The 23,044-nt window shown below is 32.8% G+C and overlaps 3 protein-coding genes across 3 annotated transcripts; 1 reads left to right on the top strand and 2 right to left on the bottom strand.

The window, feature by feature from the left end:
• On the bottom strand, window positions 1,239-3,440 carry LOC109325392 (pentatricopeptide repeat-containing protein At2g44880). Its single transcript, XM_019557726.1, has one exon. It carries the CDS (start codon window positions 3,396-3,398, stop codon window positions 1,608-1,610), a length of 1,791 nt encoding a protein of 596 aa, XP_019413271.1. The 5' UTR covers window positions 3,399-3,440; the 3' UTR covers window positions 1,239-1,607.
• Window positions 6,458-9,821, bottom strand: LOC109325855. Its single transcript, XM_019558451.1, has one exon. It carries the CDS (start codon window positions 9,664-9,666, stop codon window positions 6,571-6,573), a length of 3,096 nt encoding a protein of 1,031 aa, XP_019413996.1. The 5' UTR covers window positions 9,667-9,821; the 3' UTR covers window positions 6,458-6,570.
• Window positions 19,665-20,550, top strand: LOC109325081 (ethylene-responsive transcription factor ERF039-like). The gene has a single exon (XM_019557229.1). It carries the CDS (start codon window positions 19,787-19,789, stop codon window positions 20,507-20,509), a length of 723 nt encoding a protein of 240 aa, XP_019412774.1. The 5' UTR covers window positions 19,665-19,786; the 3' UTR covers window positions 20,510-20,550.

The following is a 23,044-nucleotide window of genomic DNA, read 5'->3' as shown; positions in this document are numbered from 1 at the left end:
AAAGTTATTCTTATCCACCACATTGTATCTTAACACAATCAAAATTATTTTAAGCCTTGTATACATGTTTTTGCTGAATATATACACCTGTCTTATACACTTTCACTTTATTATCCATCGTTCATGTTTAATCGTCATTGAATGATGAATAATGAATGATATACTAATTATGTTAAATCTTTATACCAACGATGTATAATATTATTCTCTTTCTACCGAACTGAAATGTTAGTCTATAACTCGTAAGACAGTATCAACTCTAATATAAGCAAATTATTTATATAACCTTAATGATAATGAAACCATTTTCTCAACGCTTTTTCTAATATAATCAACTAAAATTTTACTTATCATTCTTCTAAAATTAAAAGGATAGAGATATCAAGAACAAAAAATGGTATATCTCTATAATAATTACTAATTATAATAAGAATATAACAACTAAATATTAAAATGAACAAAATATTACCCAAACTACACAAGCTGTTATTTCAACCATAAAATAATCATTTGTTTTAACAGATTTGTTTACCAGTTTCTTTAATTTTTTAAAACATGCACTTGAGTTGATTAATGTCAAGCTGTCAACATTGTATAATATATTAAGAGTGTAATATTTATGCGCCGACAATGTAAAAATTTATTCACAGTCGGTATATCATCCATTATTCATTTGCATTACTTTTATTTAAAAGTCAATAATAATTAAAAGTGAATGATATAGTAACAATGTAAAAAATTCGTACACTGTCCATATATACATCTTTTTCTCGTTGGGAGTGATAATCATATACCCCGAAATGGATAAATTCCGGGATACATTTTGGTAGTATAAAAAAATATTTTGAAATTCAAGATGTAGTGTGTTCAATCTATCTTTGTTATGTTCTTGTTGGTGCCAAATATTCCACATAATTATGACAAATATTCCAGAAACAAATTGCAACTCTAGCATTTCTTTCTATCTATGATTCTAGTTTCTACAATTCAATTGAAATGGAAAAACCAGTAGAATCCATCACCATGTATGGGGTTAGAATATTTTTCATTTTAGGAAGTTAAATAACAATACTTAATGCAAACAACTTCTATCTATATTTATCTTATAGAATTACATGTGAAAGACTTCACTTTGTAAATTGTCTGGAATACCCATAACAATCAATTGTTGAATTACAAGCTGCCCCTGCATACATTGGTCCTTTCTTTTTTGTGTTTGGAATGTGAAGCTGGTTTCAGAATGAATGAATCTAGCCACCATTTTCTTGTCATTTTCTAACCCAAGCATATTGGTTTTATTAGGGGCCATGGCCTTTATAAAAGGCGGATTAGTGCAGGAGACTCGCACCTAACGGCATCCAAGAGAGTTAATGTATGCAACCCTTACTCATCGAGTATAGAGACAGTTTCGAGGATTTGAACTCAGTTAGTAAACAACATCCTTTCCATTATGCACGTTCACCCAATCTTAAATCAACTTAAATTTGTTGAAAGGGTATCCAGACATAAATCTGTTCTTGTGAATTATCTCCATCTCAACTATTTTATGTACCAAAAAATTGTTCTAGTGACTCTTTCACTGGCTCTTTCTTTCTTCAAAAGATCATTTAAGGTTTCATGTGCTTCACTAACTGCCCCAAGGTTAACTGAATAACCTCTAGATTTGAGTGCAAGTAATCACCAGCCACAAACTCTCTAAAGATACCATCAACCTCAATTACACTACAAGCAACCTCTTTATATGATCCTCTTTTCTTCATCATTTGCTTAACATCCTCCACATCTCTCCACCTTTGCTCTGTGGCATAGAGATTTCTCAACAACACGTAGTTTCCGGCGTTACCCTTCTCCATTTTCTCTGCCTCTTTTAACACTCCCTCAGCCCTTGCAACATCTTTGAAGTACCCACAAGCAAATAGAAAAGAACTCAATATTATCTCATTAGCATTATATGGCATGGTCTGAATCAGTTTCTCAGCCTCTCCCAAGCATCCGGCTCTTCCAAGAAGATCAACCATACAACCGTAATGCTCAATCTGTGGCGCAAGTCCAAATTTTTCCATTGATTCAAAACATTTTCTTCCTTCCGTTACTAGACCGCAATGATTACAAGCAGATAACACAGTTAACATAGTTATCTCGTTCGGTTTAAACCCTTCCCGTATCATTTCTTCAAATACCTCCAACGCTTCGTTTCCATGGCCATTGACTGCATAACCGTTCAATAAAGCATTCCAGGAGGAGATTTCCTTTTCAGGCATCTCCTCGAAAACCAATCTAGCTTTCCTAATTTCACCACACTTTGCATACATATCAACAAGCGCAGTGCAGACGTTAACAAATCTATCAAACCTCTTCCTATGGACAAACCTTTGAATCCACCCACCCAAATCCAAAGCACCTAAATCAGCAACAGCAGGAAGAATACTCAACACAGTTATTTCATTCGGTTCCACAGACGCACTCAACTGCATATTACGAAACAGCCTCAACGCCTCATGCGACCGTTTATTGTGGCAATATCCCCCTATCATAGCATTCCAAGTAAACACATTCTTCTCATTCATAACATCAAACATCAACCTAGCAGAATCAACATCACCATTCTGGCAATACCCAGAAATCATACTAGTCCAAGAAATCACATTCTTATCCACCATTCTATCGAACAAATCCTTAGCCAACTCCATACACCCCAACTTCACATACCCATCAATCATCGCATTAAAAACAGCAACATCCCTATCAGGCATCAAATCAAAAAGCTTCCTGGCCTCACTCATATCCCCACTCCTAGCATAACCAACGATAACCGCAGTCCACGAAACAACACTTCTGTCATGCATTTCATCAAACACTTTCCGTGCACTTCCCATTACACCAAACTTCACATACATATCCACCAAAGAAGTCCCCACATACAAATCCAAGCAAAACCCATTTTTCACCACAACTCCATGAACCTCTAACCCTTCCCTTTTCGCCAAACACGAACCACAACCCTTTATCAATGCAGTGAAAGTATACCCTCCGGGAATAAAAGTTTCACTTTTTTCCCTCCTAAGGTCTCTGAAGAGTATGAATGGCTCAGAGAATTGACGAATGGCGAAGTGGGTATTGATCATGGAGTTACATAGGAACTCATCGCAGTGTTGGTTGTGGTGGTCGAAAACACAGCGAGCGTGGTGGACGATTGAAACGGCGTCGTTTGGGAGTGAAAGTGCAAGGGAACCACACGTAGTGATGAATTTAGCGAAGAGATTAAGGTTGCTGTGGAGAGAGTTTTTGAGCATGAATGCGTGAATTTGGAGAAGGGAAGAAATGGTGGTGTTGTTCTTGCGTTGAAGAAGGTATAGGACTTTTCTTTCAGCTCCGCTCCATAGATTGTTGTCTCCCATTGTTGTTCACAACATCAAGTTAGAGTCCAAATGTTTTTATATTATTTAGATTTGATTTCTTTTTGTTATTAAAAAAATATTTTTGAATTTGATATAATCAAATGTAACTAAATATGGTATGATGTGGTTGTATTGTATCCCAATTTAATAGCATGATTATAGTTCAGTGTGACACTGCACTCTGATGCGGTTGCAACGATGACCATATTGAAATGTTGCGGCCGCATGAGATGATAAGTTATATAATTTGAAACAATGATTTAGGCCATTGTTAATTTTCTTAGCTGTAGTTTTATTAATCATTGGAACATCAATCAATCATAATAACCATTTGTCATGAGTAATTGGTAATCAACAGTATCTTAGGTACTAGTTAACTGAGCACATTTGTTCTATATGGTGTCATTTTATTTGTCATTAGTTGCATTTAGTTGAATAAATGTATTAAGTTAAAAATTTGATAATAAAGTATTTTTCTGATCAACCATAAACAATAGTACATGAAATGATATACTTTTTAAGATAAAAGATGTTCGTTAATGTAGTTGACTAAGTCATGCATTTGCATTTGTGGTAGCTTTAAGGTCTCCCAGCTGAAACCAGAAAGATTAAATGGGAGCCTTTATATATGAACATGGAAGAACTCCTTAGATTTCTAGCTACAATTGAAACAACCAAGTACATTAATAAATGATGAGAAAGTGAAAGAAAAGAAAAATGGAATGCAATAGTCAGAGTATGAATACAAGCATTTGTCCAGCCTTTACACGATGACATCAAGAAACATAATTCCATTACAGGATCAATAGATTTTCAGAGGGGAATGAAAGAAAATGGAAGGCTGAAGAGTTATCTCTTAGGGTTATTTATGAAGTTTTCTATTTACTTTCCAAAATCCAACTTGCAAACATATGTTAATATATTTGTAAGATGATTTTGAAGTCTTCTTTTTTACTTCTTTATCCTCTAAAATTCCAACTCGCAAACAAACCCTAAGTCTTTGTTTGGGAGTGGAGTTTTGGAGGGGAAAGGAAAGGAGAGGATGGCTTTGGAAAGCCTTCCCCTTGTTTGGGAGATGGACGAAGGAGAGGGGAAGGTTTCGGAGGGTTTCTCAAACCCAGAAACCCTCCGTATGTCTATTTTTAAAGTTCCTGAATTTGTGATTTTTTAAGATAAAATGTCAAAATAGTTAAGTATTTTTAGTAATATTATATAATTATACATTATTGCTCATTTCTTATTGTTAATAGGGAAAATAAGAAAATATTCTTACATTATTATTAGTTTACTTTCCTTCATCTAAATTTCATACTCCCAAACAAGGGAGATAATTTCCTTTATTTTCCCTTCCTCCCATTCCTAACCCTTTGATTCATCTCCTTTCTTTTCCCTCGTAACTTCTAAACAAAACCTAAAAGTCTAATGGTTTGTAGAGCTCTTCACTTATTGGTGACTCACAAATCTCAATCAATAAACTACTTATGTTTTCTCTTCCAATTATACTTGGCTTTGACCTTTATGAAATTTTCATTTCTAACAGCTTTTTTCATGGTACTTTCCCACTCATTGTGATTTGAAATGTGATACTTATACTCTTTAGGCCTTGGACTTGAATGGCTTCTAGTATGAGTGTTTCAACTACATATATTTTCTGCAATAACTGTTTTATAATTAGTTTTACTTTGTTATATTTTTATTCTTGAAGTTTATTTTACAGTTTCTATGCAAATACAAAAATATTCCATTGTCCACTAATGCTTTCACTAAGTCAAAAGGTTACACATTGCACAGGCGACCCGTGCACGAGGTTTTCACCTAACGACATATCCACTATTTATACTGTCATATAGATTAGTATAGTGGTAGGTGGTTCAGAACACACATTCATTTCTATGATGCAATCCTAAGATAGTACAAAACATTTGTTTACACTATTCTATGTAACTATCAAATTTACATGAGAAAATAAAAGACCCCTGCAAAACTAAAACACAATAGTTATCCTAAGTCAAAGCAACATTCTAACATACTAATTCATCTACACTAACTTGTAGTAAAATTTGTTTCCACCTAACATGATACATATACTGTAGAAATAGTAATCACCTAAGTTCTATTTAAGGGCTTGTCCTGCCTCATTGTAAGGCACCTTTCAGATACCAATCCTAGAGGTAAAGAGAACTTTAGGCTTGCTCTCCCCCGGTGTCCAATATTCGTCTCTTCTCTCCCTTTACCGGTTCAGTGTGGACTACCATCGATCCGATTTATCTTATTTAACTGTTTTCTTTACTTATTATTCATACATCACATCTGCATTTTTTTATCACCCTCCTCAACGGTATTGATTCAGTTTTACCGTGCTTCTAGTGATCCTTTTTGTTTATTTTGCACGAAATCTGCAGCTAAGTTTATGTAAAGCAGTTCGGCTGCTTTCCTACTTCTCGTCTACTTTCTGTCCATTAATCCCTATTCCGTACAAATAGAATCAGATCTCTGCACACACAAAAATTCAACTACCACCACAAGAGTTTTGGCAATTGTACTTTGTAAGTTAAAATTCCAATCAGATTTACTAAACCAAGAGTTTCTGGTTCGGGTGGATTGCGAGTCTTCTAAAGACATTCACAAAGGGATGTTAAAAAGTATCATCACAACAAACATTTTAACCGAACTCTGCAAAATCTTAGGCATGCGTTGCTTAAGAAGAAGGATCCATCCAAAATATGGTCATTCAACCTAACCCAGATTGGTTAACTAACCTACTTTAATGGCCATCCAACCTATGCAGATTTTATCGTAGGAATCAACACCGCAAACATATTATGTATAAAAATACAAGTCTTACCTAGTTATTCATATGCAACCTAAATTCTGAGACAGTAACTCAAACAAAGGCTCTTCAAAATATTCCCAAGGTTTCCATTTCAAACCATCTTCCACAAATAAATCAATTTTTTTATTTAACATTGTTATACAAATGTGAATTTTAACATGAGAGAAGAACAGCAGCACCGAAAATCAATGTCAGGGGATATTCAGCATTACAGAATCATAAAAAATAAAAATCAAATCTTCTATGTGAAGAAATTTCAAAGAAACATAACATTATAAAATATTTGATGAACTTCATATTCATCTTCTTAAAATCTATTAGAGTGTAATAGTTTACAAATCACCTAACAAAGTTTCCAGTGGTCTTTTGCACTTTTGATCTATCAACTGATCCCATTTTCTGCAGCCTAATCTGTGCTTTGAACTTGGCTATAAACTCACTAGCTTTCTTATCCACCTCGGAATCGAGTCCTGAATCATTCACATGTCCAGACACCACATCTTCATCTGAGCTCAACTGAATATTCTCAAGCTCGATATCCGAGTCTTCTTTAGACACATTCTTGGATGGTTCCTGTTTATCTGTCTTACGAAGATTGGCAAATGTAACATCAGGCTTAGGAGGAGAAAAGGAATCCAGAGTTTTCTTACTGGTTCCTTTCATTAGAAGATCAGGCTCTCCGCTTTTCGTTTTATCTTTTCTCGTCGATACAGCTTCGACATTATTGGGCTTCTTTTCAATTTTTACCTCATTTTGCTTGGTAGATACTTCTCCAATTATTATTTGACCCGAAGAGAGTCCACTAGCTCTTCTTGTTCTAACTGATTTTCCCCTTGATGGAGTTTTTGGTAGGCTTGCAGTCTTTTCTGAATCTGACAGGAAAACATGCATCCCCGATTCTTTGTTGCCTCGTGGATCCTCATCTTGAGTGTCATTTAAATCCTTCAGGTCATCACTCAGATTACTCTGAATGTCATCCTGGAGCAGTGATTCATTACTATATCTGCGAGCATGGTTCATTCTAGCCGGAGATAATGATGAACTTGAAGAAGAACCACGAGAACTCTTCTTTTCCCAAAAACCATCATTGGCCAAGTTCATATTTTCTGATGAAGCAGAGGAACATAAACTCGTCCGGGATGAGAAGGATCCTGTAGACCGGAAAGAGTGTGAAGTGAGTGAATCAAATTGACCTTCATCAACTGACATTGGCCTGAAATGTGAAGGATGAGAAACAGCAGCAGATTTACCTTCCATCCTTCCATTTCTTGAAGAAGGCCCCTCGGAAGTTTTCTTTCCCAAATCTTCCTCTTGGAAATTCCTATTTTCAGAACTGGGCACGTAGCAACTATTCTTTTGCCCCGAAATTTCCTCTTGGAAGTTCACACTTCCCTCTTCGAATGGAGTTGCATCAACTGACATTGGCCTAAAATGTGAAGGATGAGAAACAGCAACCGATTTTTGTTTAGTTTCCCTGCTTCCATTTCTTGAAGAAGGTTCCCGAGAAATCTTTCTCAAATCAACCTCTTGGAAATTCATATTCTCAGAAGCAGGCACGAATGAAGTATTCTTTTGCCCCATCTTTTCCTCTTGGAAATTCATATTTTCTGAAGCATGCACATAGAAAGTCTTCTTGTGTCCCACGTCTTCCTCTTGGAAACTCATATTTTCAGAAGCAGGCACATAGCTAGTCTTCCTTTGCCTCAAATTTTCCTCCGGGAAATTTGCATTTTCTGAATCGTGAACATAGAAATTCTTCTTTGGTCTCATATGTTCTTCTTGAAAATTCATGTTTTCAGAAGCATGCACATAGCGAGACTTCCTTTGCCTCAAGTTTTCCTCTTGGAAATTCACATTTTCTGAAGCATGCACATAGAAAGTCTTCTTTTGCCCCATATCATCCTCTTGGAAATTCACATTTTCTGAAGCATGCACATGAGGAGTCTTCTTTTGTTCAATATATTCATCCTGAAAGTTCATATTATCCGATGTACTTGAATCAAAGGAAGAATACATACTTGGGTGGGGAGAGAAAGATCCCATTGACTGGAATGATCTAGAAGTGAGTGATCCGACTTGAGTCTCATCAACCGACATTGGCCTAAAATGTGAAGGATAGGAACCAGAAGCATGTTTACCTTTAGCTGTCATCCTTCCTTTTCTTGAAGAAGACCCCCGTAATATCTTCTTTCCGAAGTCTACTTCTTGGAAATTCATATTTTCCGAATCAGGCATATACCAAGTCTTGCTTTGTCTAGAATCTTCCTCATCGAAATTGATATCTTCTGAAGCAGGCACAAAGGAAGTATTCATTTGTCTCAAATCCTCCTCTTGGAAATTCATCTTTTCCGAAGCAGGTACATAGGAAGTCTCCTCTTTTCCCATTTCTACCTCTAGGAAGTTCATGTTTTCTGATGAAGTTGAATTCAATGAAGAATACACAGCGATGTGGGAAGAGAAGGGTGTTGTAGACCGTAAAGACATCGAACTGATTGCTTCAAATTTAGTTTCATCAACTGAATGAGGCCTAATATGCATAGGACGAGTAACATTGCCATATCCTTTCTCCCTCGACTTTCTAGACCTCGAACGCCACTGAATTGGGGAAGCTGGCAGACCAACAACAGAAGCATCATTAAAAAAATTCTCCGAATTGGAAGGATCAATATCCCCAAATTCCCTTTCTCTACTCCTACGCGAGCTCATACACGAACCCCTTGAACCTAAACTAGAATCACTTTCGTTGCTATGTTTCACACCATCTACTCCTCCAGAAACCGACCTTAAACTTCGAACAGGTAGTCCTAGTGGTTTATAACCAACAACCTCACCACATTCACCAATGGTGTAACATGGTTGAGCAACAACAACCACAGGCTCACTCTGATAGTTCTCTGAATTCCAAGCTTGAACCACATTGGTTGCACCAAATCCAACAGAACAATCAAAATTATCCTCCGAAATTGGCAACTGGGTTTTGTATTGTTCATCAAAAACACCAACATTACCCCCATTGGGAGGATTCAAAGAATGCATCACCCTCTTCTCATCAAACCCAAATGTATTTTCATTTTCATTGAAATTTGTCCAAACAGGAAACATTTTAGACACATAACTAGCACTACCAACAACAACACTAGATTCAGTTTCAACTTCAATTACTTCATGTTCTACATTCCTTGTACTAAAAAGACCATAGGCCACAGCAATGCCAATGAAAAGAAGGTGAATAAGCTCCCAGAACTTGGTAAACAAAGTTTGATTCACAAAGTGAGGAGCTTGTGAAGGGAAAAGTGAAACAGCAATGATAAAGAGTGTAAAGAAGAGAACTTTGAAGATGAAATGTGAAAAGGACTTACTTTTATTGATGGGTTTTGGTTGGATGGTTGAAAATGGGAAATGGGGTTTTGTGGTGTAAGGAGATGGATCTGCCATTGATGAAATGGTTGTTCCTTAGTGTATGAGAATGGGTTATGTGTGGAATGTGAAAAAGGGGAATGGAGAATGAAGAAAGGAAGACTTTGAAGAGAAGGAAAAGTGGATCCGGGTAACAAGACAGAGAGTAATTCCCAATTAGCCACACAATTCAAAAAGTGTCATTCTCAATTCTCAATCATCACACTGTTTTTTATTCTAAACACAAGAGTATGAGGTTGTTAACTAGGTAATATTCTTTTACCAGGTGTGATTTGGTCTTCCAATCACTGCTAAAACTGTTTCATATTAGCCAATTGAACTAATCTTATAATATAATAATTATATCGATCATGTAAAGTCAAAACTGGTCATATCGGTTGGTTTTCAATTGAATCGTACCGGTCATATCGACCGGTTTTTATTTAAAACTAATTTTTTAATGAAAATAAAAAAATTATTGGTTTTCTATTGATTTTTCAACATTATATTATATATGTATATCTAATTTCGCCGGTATGCGGTTTAATTAGTGAACCACCAATTGAACCAATATACCACTATATTAGTACCCTACCAATTTAATGATCGATACAATATTAATAACACTGGTAAAACATGTGAAGTTGCCTATTTTTTTACTACATAAGATTATGACATGTGGCTTTAAAAAGATTTGAATGGTATAGATTTTAAAATATTTTTTAGACAAAATATTATTATAAGAGTTTAAAAATTATGCATTGGCAGTGTAAAATTTGTCAACATATCATTCATCATTGATTTGTATTACTTTTGTTTGAGAGTTTGAAAGTCAATAATAGTTAACAAATCAATGGTGAATGATTACTGGCTGTGTAAAAACTCTTATATTGTAGGTAAATTCTTATTATAAATGATGAAATTAAATATGGGTCTCACATTCCAGTATTGCTAGAGGATCCCAACCCACTTTTTTTGTATAACCAAGAGTATTCTATCATATTTTGGTAAGGAACTAATTAAGTGTCGTTCATAGTAATTAAAACTTTAATCTTTTGGTCGTTGTGAAAATATAGCATGATCTTACATTACTAGATCAACATATTATTAATTGTGAGGTCACCTATATTTACATTAGACATTTTTTTCATAAACATATCTGACTTAGAATTATTTAATTTAACAGATGTGGTAATCTAAAAGACATATTAATGTGACCTATTTAATTATATTGTATAATAATATTATATTATATTATACTAATAAATTAATATTATTATATGCTTAGATGCGCTTAGTTAAAAGTATAATGTTGATTTATTTCAAGACCTTATTGTATAACAAATATTTAAATTGACTAACTTAGGTTTTGAATTTTTTTTATAGAAATAAACAATCACATTCAAACTCCTATATGTCATTAGACTTGAATTATTTATGTTAAAACCTAGTATGACATATTTCCAACTTACACCCAATAAGTGTTGAGATCAAATTTTATAGTCTAGTATTGAAACCCAACCTAAAGTATTGTTTTATGATATAGTAAATATTTTCCCCAATGAGTATTGAAACCCCTAGGAACAAAAGGCTGAAGAATGAAGATAACATACACACGCAATAAATAATGGACGCGTTATTATCTAGCTTAAAATGAACAAAGAAAAAAATAAGTAACTTATCAAAGACTCTTGTCTCCATTTTTAAACTTAAATTGTGCTTTGCTAAACCATCAAGGACTAAATTAGTTTATCTCAACACATAACCCCAAACCACATTTGAGAAAACATTCAAGTGTAAAGGAATTTGGATGGAGAATAATAAGCTTCATTCGAGTTTAGTTTCACTCAACCTTCATTCAAAGGAATCCATTGAATCAACTACGAGTATAAAACAAGATCTTTGACTAGAGTTACATGAGTCATATTACTAGAAGCTTTGATTCTCACAACTCTTGCAATCTCATTATATATGTAGGTAGAGATTGGAACTAGTTGATTTAACAATCTATTATTCTTGCACTGCAAAGGATATCCAAAGTCACATCTAAGATCAAACTCCAATTATCAAAACCAAAGCCCTCATCAATGTCAGCAACATGCACTACGTAAGAGTTATACTTCAATAGTGCATATTTTAGATATATAACAGTGTTTTCGTGTGTTTTCTATTTGACAATAGTAATATGTTGTCAAGAATAGCAGCGCTTCTACTATGTTGTTGTATTGAATATATACAACATTGCATCACACAAAAAGCGTTGTCATATATATATATAACAACGCATCGTACACAAAGTGTTGTCATAAATTTCATGCATAAACAACGCATAATATAACAGACATTATATGAAACATGTAACACGCATGTTCACTTCCACCACATTTACCAGAGATTTTAAAATATAAACATCATTCTGAAAACTTAATTCATAAACTATTACATTAACCCAGAAGATCCATTAACCAGAAGATTATATATAATAATGAAAGGGACGAATGTGATGATGAAGATGTAAAAGACAAATGTATGAATTTCTTTTCTTACTTAACTGAAAAATAAGAAGACAAAAAGACATAGTTTAGATTCAACATAATAAGAATCAAATTGAAATTTCCATAGAAAATATGGATGAAAAAATAAAGGCAAATGCAAGAAATACATACAGAGATTACAAGTTTGGTAAATCACCAACAACTCCACATAGCTTCAACCTTGACATTTCTTATATTATAAAATAAGTCAGTCAAGTAGATGTAAATGCAAGCAACGAGAATGAATCAAAGAAAAATAAATAAGGTAAAATAAGATAATAATTCACATTGTACTCAAAAATAGAAACCAAAAGCTAATAACGTGCTTGAAGAGAGAAACTAAGAGGAAAAAAAGATTAAAATAAATAGAATACTGAATAATAAGTATATTATTATGTGTGAGATTTTGTTTTTAAATCTGCAAATATTCGCGCTCACAAGCTAAAACAAGTGTTTTTTTAAATATGACATTTAAGAGTGCTTATTTAAGCAAGTGCTCTTAAATAGATATAAAATTCTTTAAAATTATTTAGTTGTCATATTATGTTCAACTTCTGATAATGGAATGACAAACAACATAATTACTTACCGTATATAAGTTTTTGTCGTGTCAAATCACTTACCTTAATATTCTATTTTAATAATTTTGTAAAAAAACGTTTTTTTGAATATATGACTTTTAATAGCGCTTATTGTAAAAAGCGTGGTTCATATGTCACCTTTAACAACGGTTATTTAAGCAAGCGCTGTTAAATAGATTCAAAATTATTTAAAATTATTTAGTTGTCATATTATGTTCAACTTCTGATAAAAGTTTTGGCGCTCGTGCGAGGATCAGATGGTGATTTTGACCAGTTTTTGGTAGATTTGTCGCTTGAGTGATAGTCCCTCGCTTGGGCGAGAGCCAGACAGAGAATTGAGTCTGTTTTGACGAATTTGTCGCTTGAGCGAGAGATAGACAATAATGTTGATTTTTTTTACTGATTGATTGCTTATGCAATAACCCTAGCTTGGGTGTGAAGTGTATTTAGCACTTGGGAAATATCGTGGCTCAGATGAATGAGCTCAATGCCCAAATTGACAAACTTATACAGTTACCTTTGTTCTTACGCCTTATTCGGGCAAAGATTCCGACAATGACGTCGTGAGCAAGGCGATGCCTAAAAATGATTACATGATACCACTCAGCGAAGTCGTCTGACCGTAAGAGGCTTGGTCATGTGGTCGTCCAGGGTAATTCAACGATGGTTCGTACTAGTAAGGATGTTATTCCTATATTACGTGATAACGTAAGATCGGGTCCCACAAGAAGCATTCCTTTGAGAGATGTCTTAGGATGGCCGATCGATATAAAAGACTGATTAAAAGATTTAATCGACTAACTTCGGTTAGTGTGCATACTCATTATGAAAAACGAAGTAGTGGAGATAAAAATTATGGGAGACGAACGAGCCCCACGATTTTGAGAGGGACAGCGATGGCGGAGATTCGTCAGCAAAGTATTGAGGGCGAGTCTAGGTGAGACGAGTCCCTTATATTCTTGGGTGAGGTATTATGTTGGAATGGACAGTTCTCACAGCGCAAACTAGACGATCTCTGACAACCCCTCTTTGCAATCAGAATCGATGAGAGGGATGCCCAGAAAGTGTTTGATACGACATTGTCCTTAAACGGACAGTTCTTCGGAACAGACTAATCATATATCCTTGCAAGGAATATTTTTAGTGCGTTCAAATCGGCTTGTTATGGGACCTGTATTCTTGGTTATTTCCAAATAGTTTATTGGGAGGATATTGGTGTAAGGATGGGTGAAATAAACATAACATTCATACATTGAGTTCATGGATATTGATTATCATAGTTTGAGATATAATATCATTCATCATTTGCACTTATGTATGCGAAATATATTGTGTATATTATGTGTGTCTATCTGGATGTGATATTATGTGTAATTACATGCTGTCAATGAAAAATATTCATTAGATGTCTTACTCCCTTTTCTTTATGTTTGTCTTCGGTTCGCGTTCTTGTTCAGATGGACCGTACCGTGAGGATCCAGAGCTATCGATTCTCGATGTCCCAAAGGGGGACATGGAGCAGTGACGGGCATCGGTACACCTACATAGGCCCTTGTACCTTAGAGCTAGAAATGGTTTATGATGGCTCTACGATGCGCTTCCCCTCACATCATGCGGACTTGGAGGCTTCTTTCACTTTACCTGCTCGGAGACTAGCACCTACTGCACCATCCATTCAATATGTGATTCCTCACGGACCCACTGTTGCAGGGCCATCTACTCGGAGACGGAGTTGGGACGACGTGCTCAATTCCCCACCATGGAGGAGAGCTCCTCGACGGACGATGCCTGATCTTCAAGCAGATGCGGGAGCGGGAAGTAGGTCGCATGGTTCGTCCAATGACCCAAAAAAGGAGATGGAGGCTGAAGAAGAGGAGCTGGAAGCCGAAGAAGAGGACTGTGTGGAGTTAGTCTATATAGAAGACTCCATTGAGGTGGTAGACCTCTCCTCCGATTCTGAGATGGAGGAGGACCCTAGCGAGTGTCCTAGCACACCCGCTAACACTAGAGCTAGTCACTAGCAGTCATTTCCATTTCTATTTTGCTTTTGAAGAGGGTATCAGTGTAGGATACTTTTATTGTGTTGAATAAATTGATCTACTTTGTATATTTTCAGTTTAGACAAGATTTGATTCCGCTTTGATTTTTGCACAAACATTTTCCGTTATTTTCAACAAAAAATTATTCCATGATATGTTAAGTGGCTTTTGATTACCATTAGGTAACGATTGTTGTCTTGTCCATAATTTAGGTTACTTAACGTGATGTCCCGAAAATGAATCGAATATAAGGAAAATAATTTCATATTATATTATAAAAAAAAATTACTCATTTTTTGGCAATGTTGTTGGAGTAATTTTCGGGGCGTTGTAGTTACTATGTCTGTAGTTTTCCCTTTAGATCTGTTGAAATCCATCTTCATCTTTCTTTTACTAATGTGATCCCTTATGAAGTGAAATCTAGTCTCAATGTGCTTACTTCTACTATGTGCTACTGGATTTTTGGCAAGATTTATTAGTTGTTAGTTAACCACCATTGGTAGCATGCTTTCATCCTCTCTTATCTTCAATTCCTCAAACAAAGTCTCTAGCTATAGAGCTTGACAAGAAACCATACTAGCATATATATATTATGCTTCATATGAAGACAATGCAACAACGATTTTCTTTCTTGAGCATCAAGAAATTGGAGCATCTCCAAGCATAAATGTAGAGTACATTGTACTTTTCCTATCATTTTTATCTCCACACCAATCAACATCACAATATCTAACATATTGTGATTGGAGCTATTAGATTTGTTAGGAAACATTAATTCATACCCAATTGTCCTTTTTACATACTTGAGTAGCCTCATAGTTGCAAGTAGGTGAGACTGCTTAGGTGTCTCCATTTATCTGTTCACCAGTCCTACTTCATATGCAATGTCAGGCCTTGTGTTGTATACATACTTTTAGCTTCCCATCATTTGTCTGTGTAGTGTTTTGACCACCATTAGCTCTTCTTCAAATTTGTTAGTTGTACTTCCGCTTCAACATGTGTTGAAACGGGATTGTAGCCTACATTTGGAATCATTCCAACATATCAGTAGTGTATTTACTTTGATACATGAAAATTCCATTTTTGGTTTCTCTGAACTCTATTCCAAGAAAGTAGAATAGTTTTTCCAAGTTAGTGATCTCAAATTCAGCCTTTATATCCTCTTTGAATGCACAAATTTCTTCAATCATGTTGCCTATTACTTATAGGTCATCAACATATAGACATACTATTAGCAATTCATTCATATTTGATCCTTTATGTACACTCCATACTTAGTTGTGCACTTCACAAATCTAACCTACAATAAGAAGCCACCAATTCTCATATTCTAGGACCTTGGAGCATGCTTAAGACCATATAGAGCCTTATGCAATCTGTACGCTTGCTCCTCCTTGTCTATAACCTTAAAACCAGGTGGATGTGTGACAAATACTTCCTCTTTTAGTGGCCAATTTAGGAAGGCATATTTAACATTCACATGATTTATTGGACAACTATGATAGTTTGTCAAAGAGACCACTAGTCTTATGGTTTCTAATCTTGCAACTAGAACAAAAACCTCATCATAGTCCAGACCTTATCTTTGTAAGAAAACTTTTGCTATAAGCATGGCCTTGTATTTAGCTACATCTCCCTTTGGATTTATTTTCACCTTATACACTCATCTTACAACAATTATCTTCTTATCCATTGGTAATGGAGTGAGTTCTCGGGTTTAATTCTTCTCAATTGATCTCAGCTCTTCTCTCATAGCCTCCATCCAATTAGTGTCCTTCAGTGCTTTATCAAAATTCATTGGTTTCATCTATGCTAATAAAGCCATGTGAACTAACTCACCCTTGATTGTGATTTGTGAGTCTGGAAAGACTTCATCACTCAATCTTAGTTGAGCTTGTCTCATCCGCTAAGATCTTCTCCCATTATGAAAATCTACAACCATTGGTTGTTGTTCAACTTCCTCGCTCAGGTGCATCATGATGTTGAAGTAGTGACACTCTTTTTTTATTTAATTAAAAAAATTATGTTTAATTGACAATTTTAATTATATTTTGTAATTTTTATTATGTTGTCTCCTTTTGATAGTCTACCATAACATATAAAAATACATGAAATAGAGGGACAATTTCACAAGTTGCTCGCAATTTTTTTATATTTTCTAAATATCTAGATACTAGTGGATCTGTTAGATATCCAAGGACTCTCAGTAGTATACCCAATAGTTATCCATATGAATCTAAGTAGTGCACTACATGGACTCATCTAAATTCATTATCATCCATGCATTGTCTTACTTTATCAAAAGACTTGTAGATGTGTATGTCACATGATATTTGATATACCCAATTATTACCCTTATAACCACATTGCTACAAGTAACACTTTTAAATTTTAAAATATAGAACTACTCATATAGTAATAGTAATGATTTTAAGTCAAACCACAACATATATCATTTTCACAATTTATGACATTCAAGAGATTCTTACAACATTTCAATCGTAATTTAGTCCAACATATTATTACTCTTGAAATTGGATGTGTGAAAACTTAACATCTTATATATAACTATAGATTTTTTTTTTTGGAGTTGAACAAAAAATTTAAAAATGGCAAAAGTTACATTTTACAATAACTTTTTACTACATTGTCCCCTTAAAAAGTATTCTTGTAGGCTTATTAGCATTTTTCGAAATAAAAAACTAAAAAATGATCGAGTAATCCAATAACGTACCCAAACTATCTCATTAATTTTTGAGTTGGTTCACTTCATATTTGATGCCTTACAATTAACAAATCCAAAGTAATCCAAATTCATTTGATTAAATTTGCTATGTAATTGGAAAAACTCCTCTAATTAACTACCTCGTGGGTAATTCTTATTGCTGAATTTATCTATATATCGAATAAGAAATTGTATTTTTAACCAATTACTAGATTTATGCCACACTTGAGAATTTATAATCCAAAGTTATAAAGACAAAAATGGAATAGGAGTCTGTGCCAATTACAAGGGGGCATAAATTGGGAGTAATCATTGCCTACTTTCTCTTACTTGTGTCGATTACTTTCTCAATTTCCTATCTCAATTCAATAAAAAAATATTATTTAATTAAAAAGAAATTTCTTAAAAGTATAAAATAATATTTTTATATTACTTGAACAAAATTAATTTATTATAGATATAATGAGATAATCATTTTGGAACAGACACTATCTTGTTCCCACGTGAGTACCCTCAACTATTAAATTTGGCATAAGTAATTGACAATCTGGTCCTTTTATTTCAACCCACCAACCATTATGACTCATTATTCTTTATTCGATTGGTTGTGGCATGAGATCACAAATGGACCAAAATAATATACACACTACTAACAAATTGTCTTTTGAAGAAGTTAGATTAGGTTAACAAATAAGATAATAACTTCAATATCTACACAGTCAACAATGTAAAGTTTTTCATATAGGTAGTACATCATTCACAACCATGGAAATTTGAGCCCCAAAATTATTAAAAAATCTAAATATATAAATTTTGTATGTGAAAGTTTGAAGCAAATTGTGATGTGAAAATAAAAATAAGTACACATTATATAGTAGAAGAATTTAATTATATTAATAAGTTTCAAACAAATTGTGATAGCATGATATACAAATTTTTTTCAAGACGCTGAGTCTAATATATTTTGTGATAAATGTAAAATAATGATTATTACAAATAAGAAAATATTGAATGTATTTATAGTATAGAGTATAGTAAGAATCATTGATAACACAATTAATTTAAAAAATAATAACATATTTGTCATAAGTTAATTATGTATATAAAAAATAAAAAATATTTGGGCCTCTCTTAAAGTATGTGCCCTGTGCCACGCACCTATAACAAACTCACAGGTCAGCCATGTTCAGAGTTAATCAATATAAAATCATTAATGATTAAAATATAAATGATTGATGATACGCTAATAATATAAAAAATATTTATTTTATTAATGTATATATTTTTAAATTTTGATGATATAAAATTTATGAGGCCAGACCAGCTGATGATATAAAAATTTGATTATCATGGGTATGATATTTTAGGCTAAACTAACTTATTTGAAAAGTATATATTAATGACCAAAAAAGGAAAGACACATTCTTAAAATTTCCAATATTAATAACATTTTTTAACTCCAAAAAAATAAAAGAATTCAGTTTATTATTTGAGACAATGCCACATATTTACATATATTTCTCTACTTTAATTCAAAACATATGATATCTGAAATCTCAATATTGACTTACATTTATATAACTAAAATATTGTGCATAACTATTGCAAAAAAATATCTGTCTAAAAATTTCTAGAGTGTGCTATCCTTGAACCCAGCTGGCACACACAAAAATCAGTGGAGAAAGTGATGGTAGATAAATTAGAACGATGATTGTGGAGATTTCTTGTGAACAAACACATGTAACAACAGCCAAAGTTCAGGATTACACAATCAAATATCGAAATGTGAGACCCAAATTTATTTGATTATTTAAAAAAATTATTTAAAATCTATATCGTTAATTTTTTTTACTATCATATATCACCATCTTCTTCGATCGGAGAATACAATTTACAAAGACATATTTTTTATAAATAGACCATTTATCCTTGACTAGACAATAATTTCTTATTCTTATTACCTCTATATTTGTCTCAAAACTTCGAATATAAAAAAGTAGATATACTCAATCTTATCCCATATCATAATCGATCTCCAAGATTTAGATTTGAACTAGTAAACTTATTTTCCTTAATCAACAACTTTATGTTACATCATGCTTGTCTATATTCTCTTTTTTCTTTTAATTTATTTCTTACTTTTCACTCTCTCATTATATATAAATCCAATTCTTCATAGGAGAATCATAAAAGACAAAGCAACTCTATTTTTATGCACCCACCATTCTCTAACTACCTCTAATCAAACCCAAACCCCAAAGCTTCTCAAAAAGTATCAACATGGGAAATGATGCTCATTGCACCATTTCCACCACCATCACAACATCTTCTTCTTCCTCCTCTTCTTCATCAACAACATCTTCTATCTCAAACACAAAATCACACACTTATCAAAACTCCAAAAAGGGTCCTTCAAAAGACTCACAAAATGGAACCAAGGAATGCAAGAAGAGAAAGAGGATGAGTGAGAATGAATCAAAGAACCCTACTTATAGAGGTGTAAGAATGAGAAGTTGGGGCAAATGGGTATGTGAAATCCGTGAGCCAAGAAAGAAATCAAGAATATGGTTAGGGACATACCCTACACCAGAAATGGCAGCTAGGGCACATGATGTTGCTGCTTTAGCTATCAAAGGTGATTCAGCTTTTCTCAACTTCCCTAAACTTGCACAATATTTTCCAACACCAGAAACCACATGCCCTAAGGATATTCAAGCTGCAGCTGCAAAAGCAGCATCAACCACTATTTTTGAAGATGATACTAAGTATTGTGAAGCTGATGCTGAAACTGAACAAGACCTATTAGTAGAACCTTCATGTTTAACTATTTCCAATGACAATTCTTTAGATGATGATGATGATGATACATTGTTTGACCTACCAGATCTTTTCCCTGATGTAAACAATGGAGTTTTCTCTTATTCTTCTTCTTCTTCTTGGCATTTATGTACAGTTGATAGTGGGTTAAGGCTAGAGGAGCAGTTTTTGTGGGATAACTATTAATCCTACAGATTTTTAGAGCAATGTTTTATATTATAGTCCACAATAATACTTATAATTATAATAGTATTGTTTTAGGAGTCTATGCATGAGTGTCATAATCATAATTGTAATTAGATTTTTTAAATTATGGTCAGCAACTATAATTGTAGTTGTAATATTGTTATTGAAAGAGTCTATGTATGCAATCATAGCCATATTTTCCCACAAAATTGGACAATTGGGGTGCATTCTCATAGCAAAATGTAACTTAGGAAAAGTTTACATTTTTGGGATTGGTTTGTTGATATTTTTGTCAAGTTTAGTTATGCAATGAGTGGCTAGAAAGCACCAAAAAGAATTATGCCAAAGAGGACTAATATATTAGGCACTATGAAAAGTAATAAAGAAGCATCTTTGTGTCTGCATTATATCCGGAATTGCTTATTATTCAGCGTCTTTTGGTGAATTATTTGTCCATATCTTATTTATATCACAATCCAATCAAAAAGTAATATCTAATTAAAAAGAAAAATTATAAAAATAAAAAATAATTTTTTATATTATTGTTCTAAATATTTTGATATTTTAGAAAATGAATATGTATTTATATTTTACTTTAAAATTTTATATTTATTTATTACTCATCTTTTTCATCTTTATTTTTATTCTTATGTTTCTTTTTAATTCCCTCCAAATTGTATTGAAGTTCTACATCATTTATTTATTTCTTAAATTATATATATAACATTCAAGAGAGAAAAATCGAGTAGAGAGTGTAGAATACTACCGTATTCCGGAGCATTAATGTCGGATATCTCTTACTTATAATGGACTATTAGGGGTTTCACTTTCGACTAAGTTAATGTAAAAAATATTAATAAATAGAGTAAATTATACCGATAATTTTGAATTTTTGTGAAATTACATAAATTATTCATTTACCTTTTACACCTACGAAAAATCCTCTAATTTTTTTATACATATGTTACACTACTTACTTCACTGTGAGAAATAAGTGTAATTTTTAAACAAAAATTGGTGATAAGTATAATTAAGTTAAACAAAAATATAATATAGTATGAAAACAAATACAAATAATATACGAGTAATATCTTTTCATTATTTTTTGTTCGTTATAATATAATATAAGAGTGATTTAAACAACATATCCTGATGTATCTTATAATGAATCAAAAATAATGAAAATGTATTGACTCATATATTATTTGGACTTGTCTGAATAATATCATATTTTATTTAACTTAATTATAATGATAATTTTTTTGTTTAAAAGATCACATTTATTTCTCATACATGAATCGTCAATGTAATGTATATATAAAAATTAGGAGTTTTTGATAAATGTAAAAAATGAAGAAGTGATTTATATAAATGCATTAACACTCATAAGTGTCACTGTAATTTACTCTAATAAATATTATTCTTCTACTATTAATAAGTTGGTTCTATTTTTAATTTATCTGATTAGTTTTACAATGATAAAATTTTAGTTAAGCTTTTGTGGTTTCTTGTATCACTTTAAAACAGATTAGTTAGATGTTTTCCTATTAATTTAATTTTAAGGAAAATGTCACTCATGCCCTTACATTATAGCAACATGAAAGACATTGGGCAAAAAATAGAGAATCATACATTCGCTATTTACATTGTATAATAATCATATTCATTAAAAAAAACATTTCAAAACTAAAGATAAATGCAATACTTAAAATCAGGAAGAAAAAAAATCATCTCCAGCTAAAGAGACAATTTATTATTTTTATATTTGTACTTGAGGGTAAAGTGTCATTTCATTATTATATATAAAAAATAAAAATATTAGATCATGTTATTTTTGTCTCTTATTTTAGGTATATTTATATCTTTAGTACTTGATAGGATGAGCTTTTTTAATGCATAGAATCCAGGAGTAAATAAACCCTTAATGCATAGAAATTGACAACAAACACATATTGAGTTTAACATTAATTATTTCTAATAAACTTTGTTGTTGCTAAATGGCAAATTATTTGTCCAGAAATTAAAGTTAACATACACATGACAGAATTAACTTAAGGCTTTCGTTTTAATAGATATAATAATTGGTGATACCCTCTCTTTAAACATTTAGAACGAAATTAAATTAAAAATAATCTTATTTGGGGGTTTTAAAAATATATTCTTCAAAAATGTTTGTATAAGAAACCGAAAAATTCAGCTTTTCCTAAGAGTTTAATTTCACTTATTCCCTTAAAACAAACGTTTGTAAAAATCCAACTAAATAAGTCATTTTGTATCTATAAAAAACACTTTTCCCTTTATAAAAAAGAAGATCTCAACAACCTCTTTATTATTCTATTCCAAAATGACAATACTATTTACACAATAAAATTGTTTTACACATTATAATTAAAATAATATTTCTCCATGAACCTCATGACAATACTTTGTCACTAGTTAAATCAATGGTTATTATACAAACCCCATATCAGTTATATATATATATATATATATAGATGTGGATTTTAACGTATTCCACCCATAAGTTAAAAATCT

This window comes from Lupinus angustifolius, chromosome LG13, assembly GCF_001865875.1.
Source record: "Lupinus angustifolius cultivar Tanjil chromosome LG13, LupAngTanjil_v1.0, whole genome shotgun sequence".
Classification (NCBI taxonomy): Eukaryota; Viridiplantae; Streptophyta; class Magnoliopsida; order Fabales; family Fabaceae; genus Lupinus; species Lupinus angustifolius.
The sequence above is the reverse complement of the archived record's forward strand: the minus strand, read 5'-3'. Positions and strand labels throughout refer to the sequence as shown.

Excerpts from the sequence above, each read along its gene's own strand:
- LOC109325855 (XM_019558451.1), bottom strand. The coding sequence starts at position 9,666 with ATGGCAGATCCATCTCCTTACACCACAAAACCCCATTTCCCATTTTCA.
- LOC109325392 (XM_019557726.1), bottom strand. The coding sequence starts at position 3,398 with ATGGGAGACAACAATCTATGGAGCGGAGCTGAAAGAAAAGTCCTATAC.
- LOC109325081 (XM_019557229.1), top strand. The coding sequence starts at position 19,787 with ATGGGAAATGATGCTCATTGCACCATTTCCACCACCATCACAACATCT.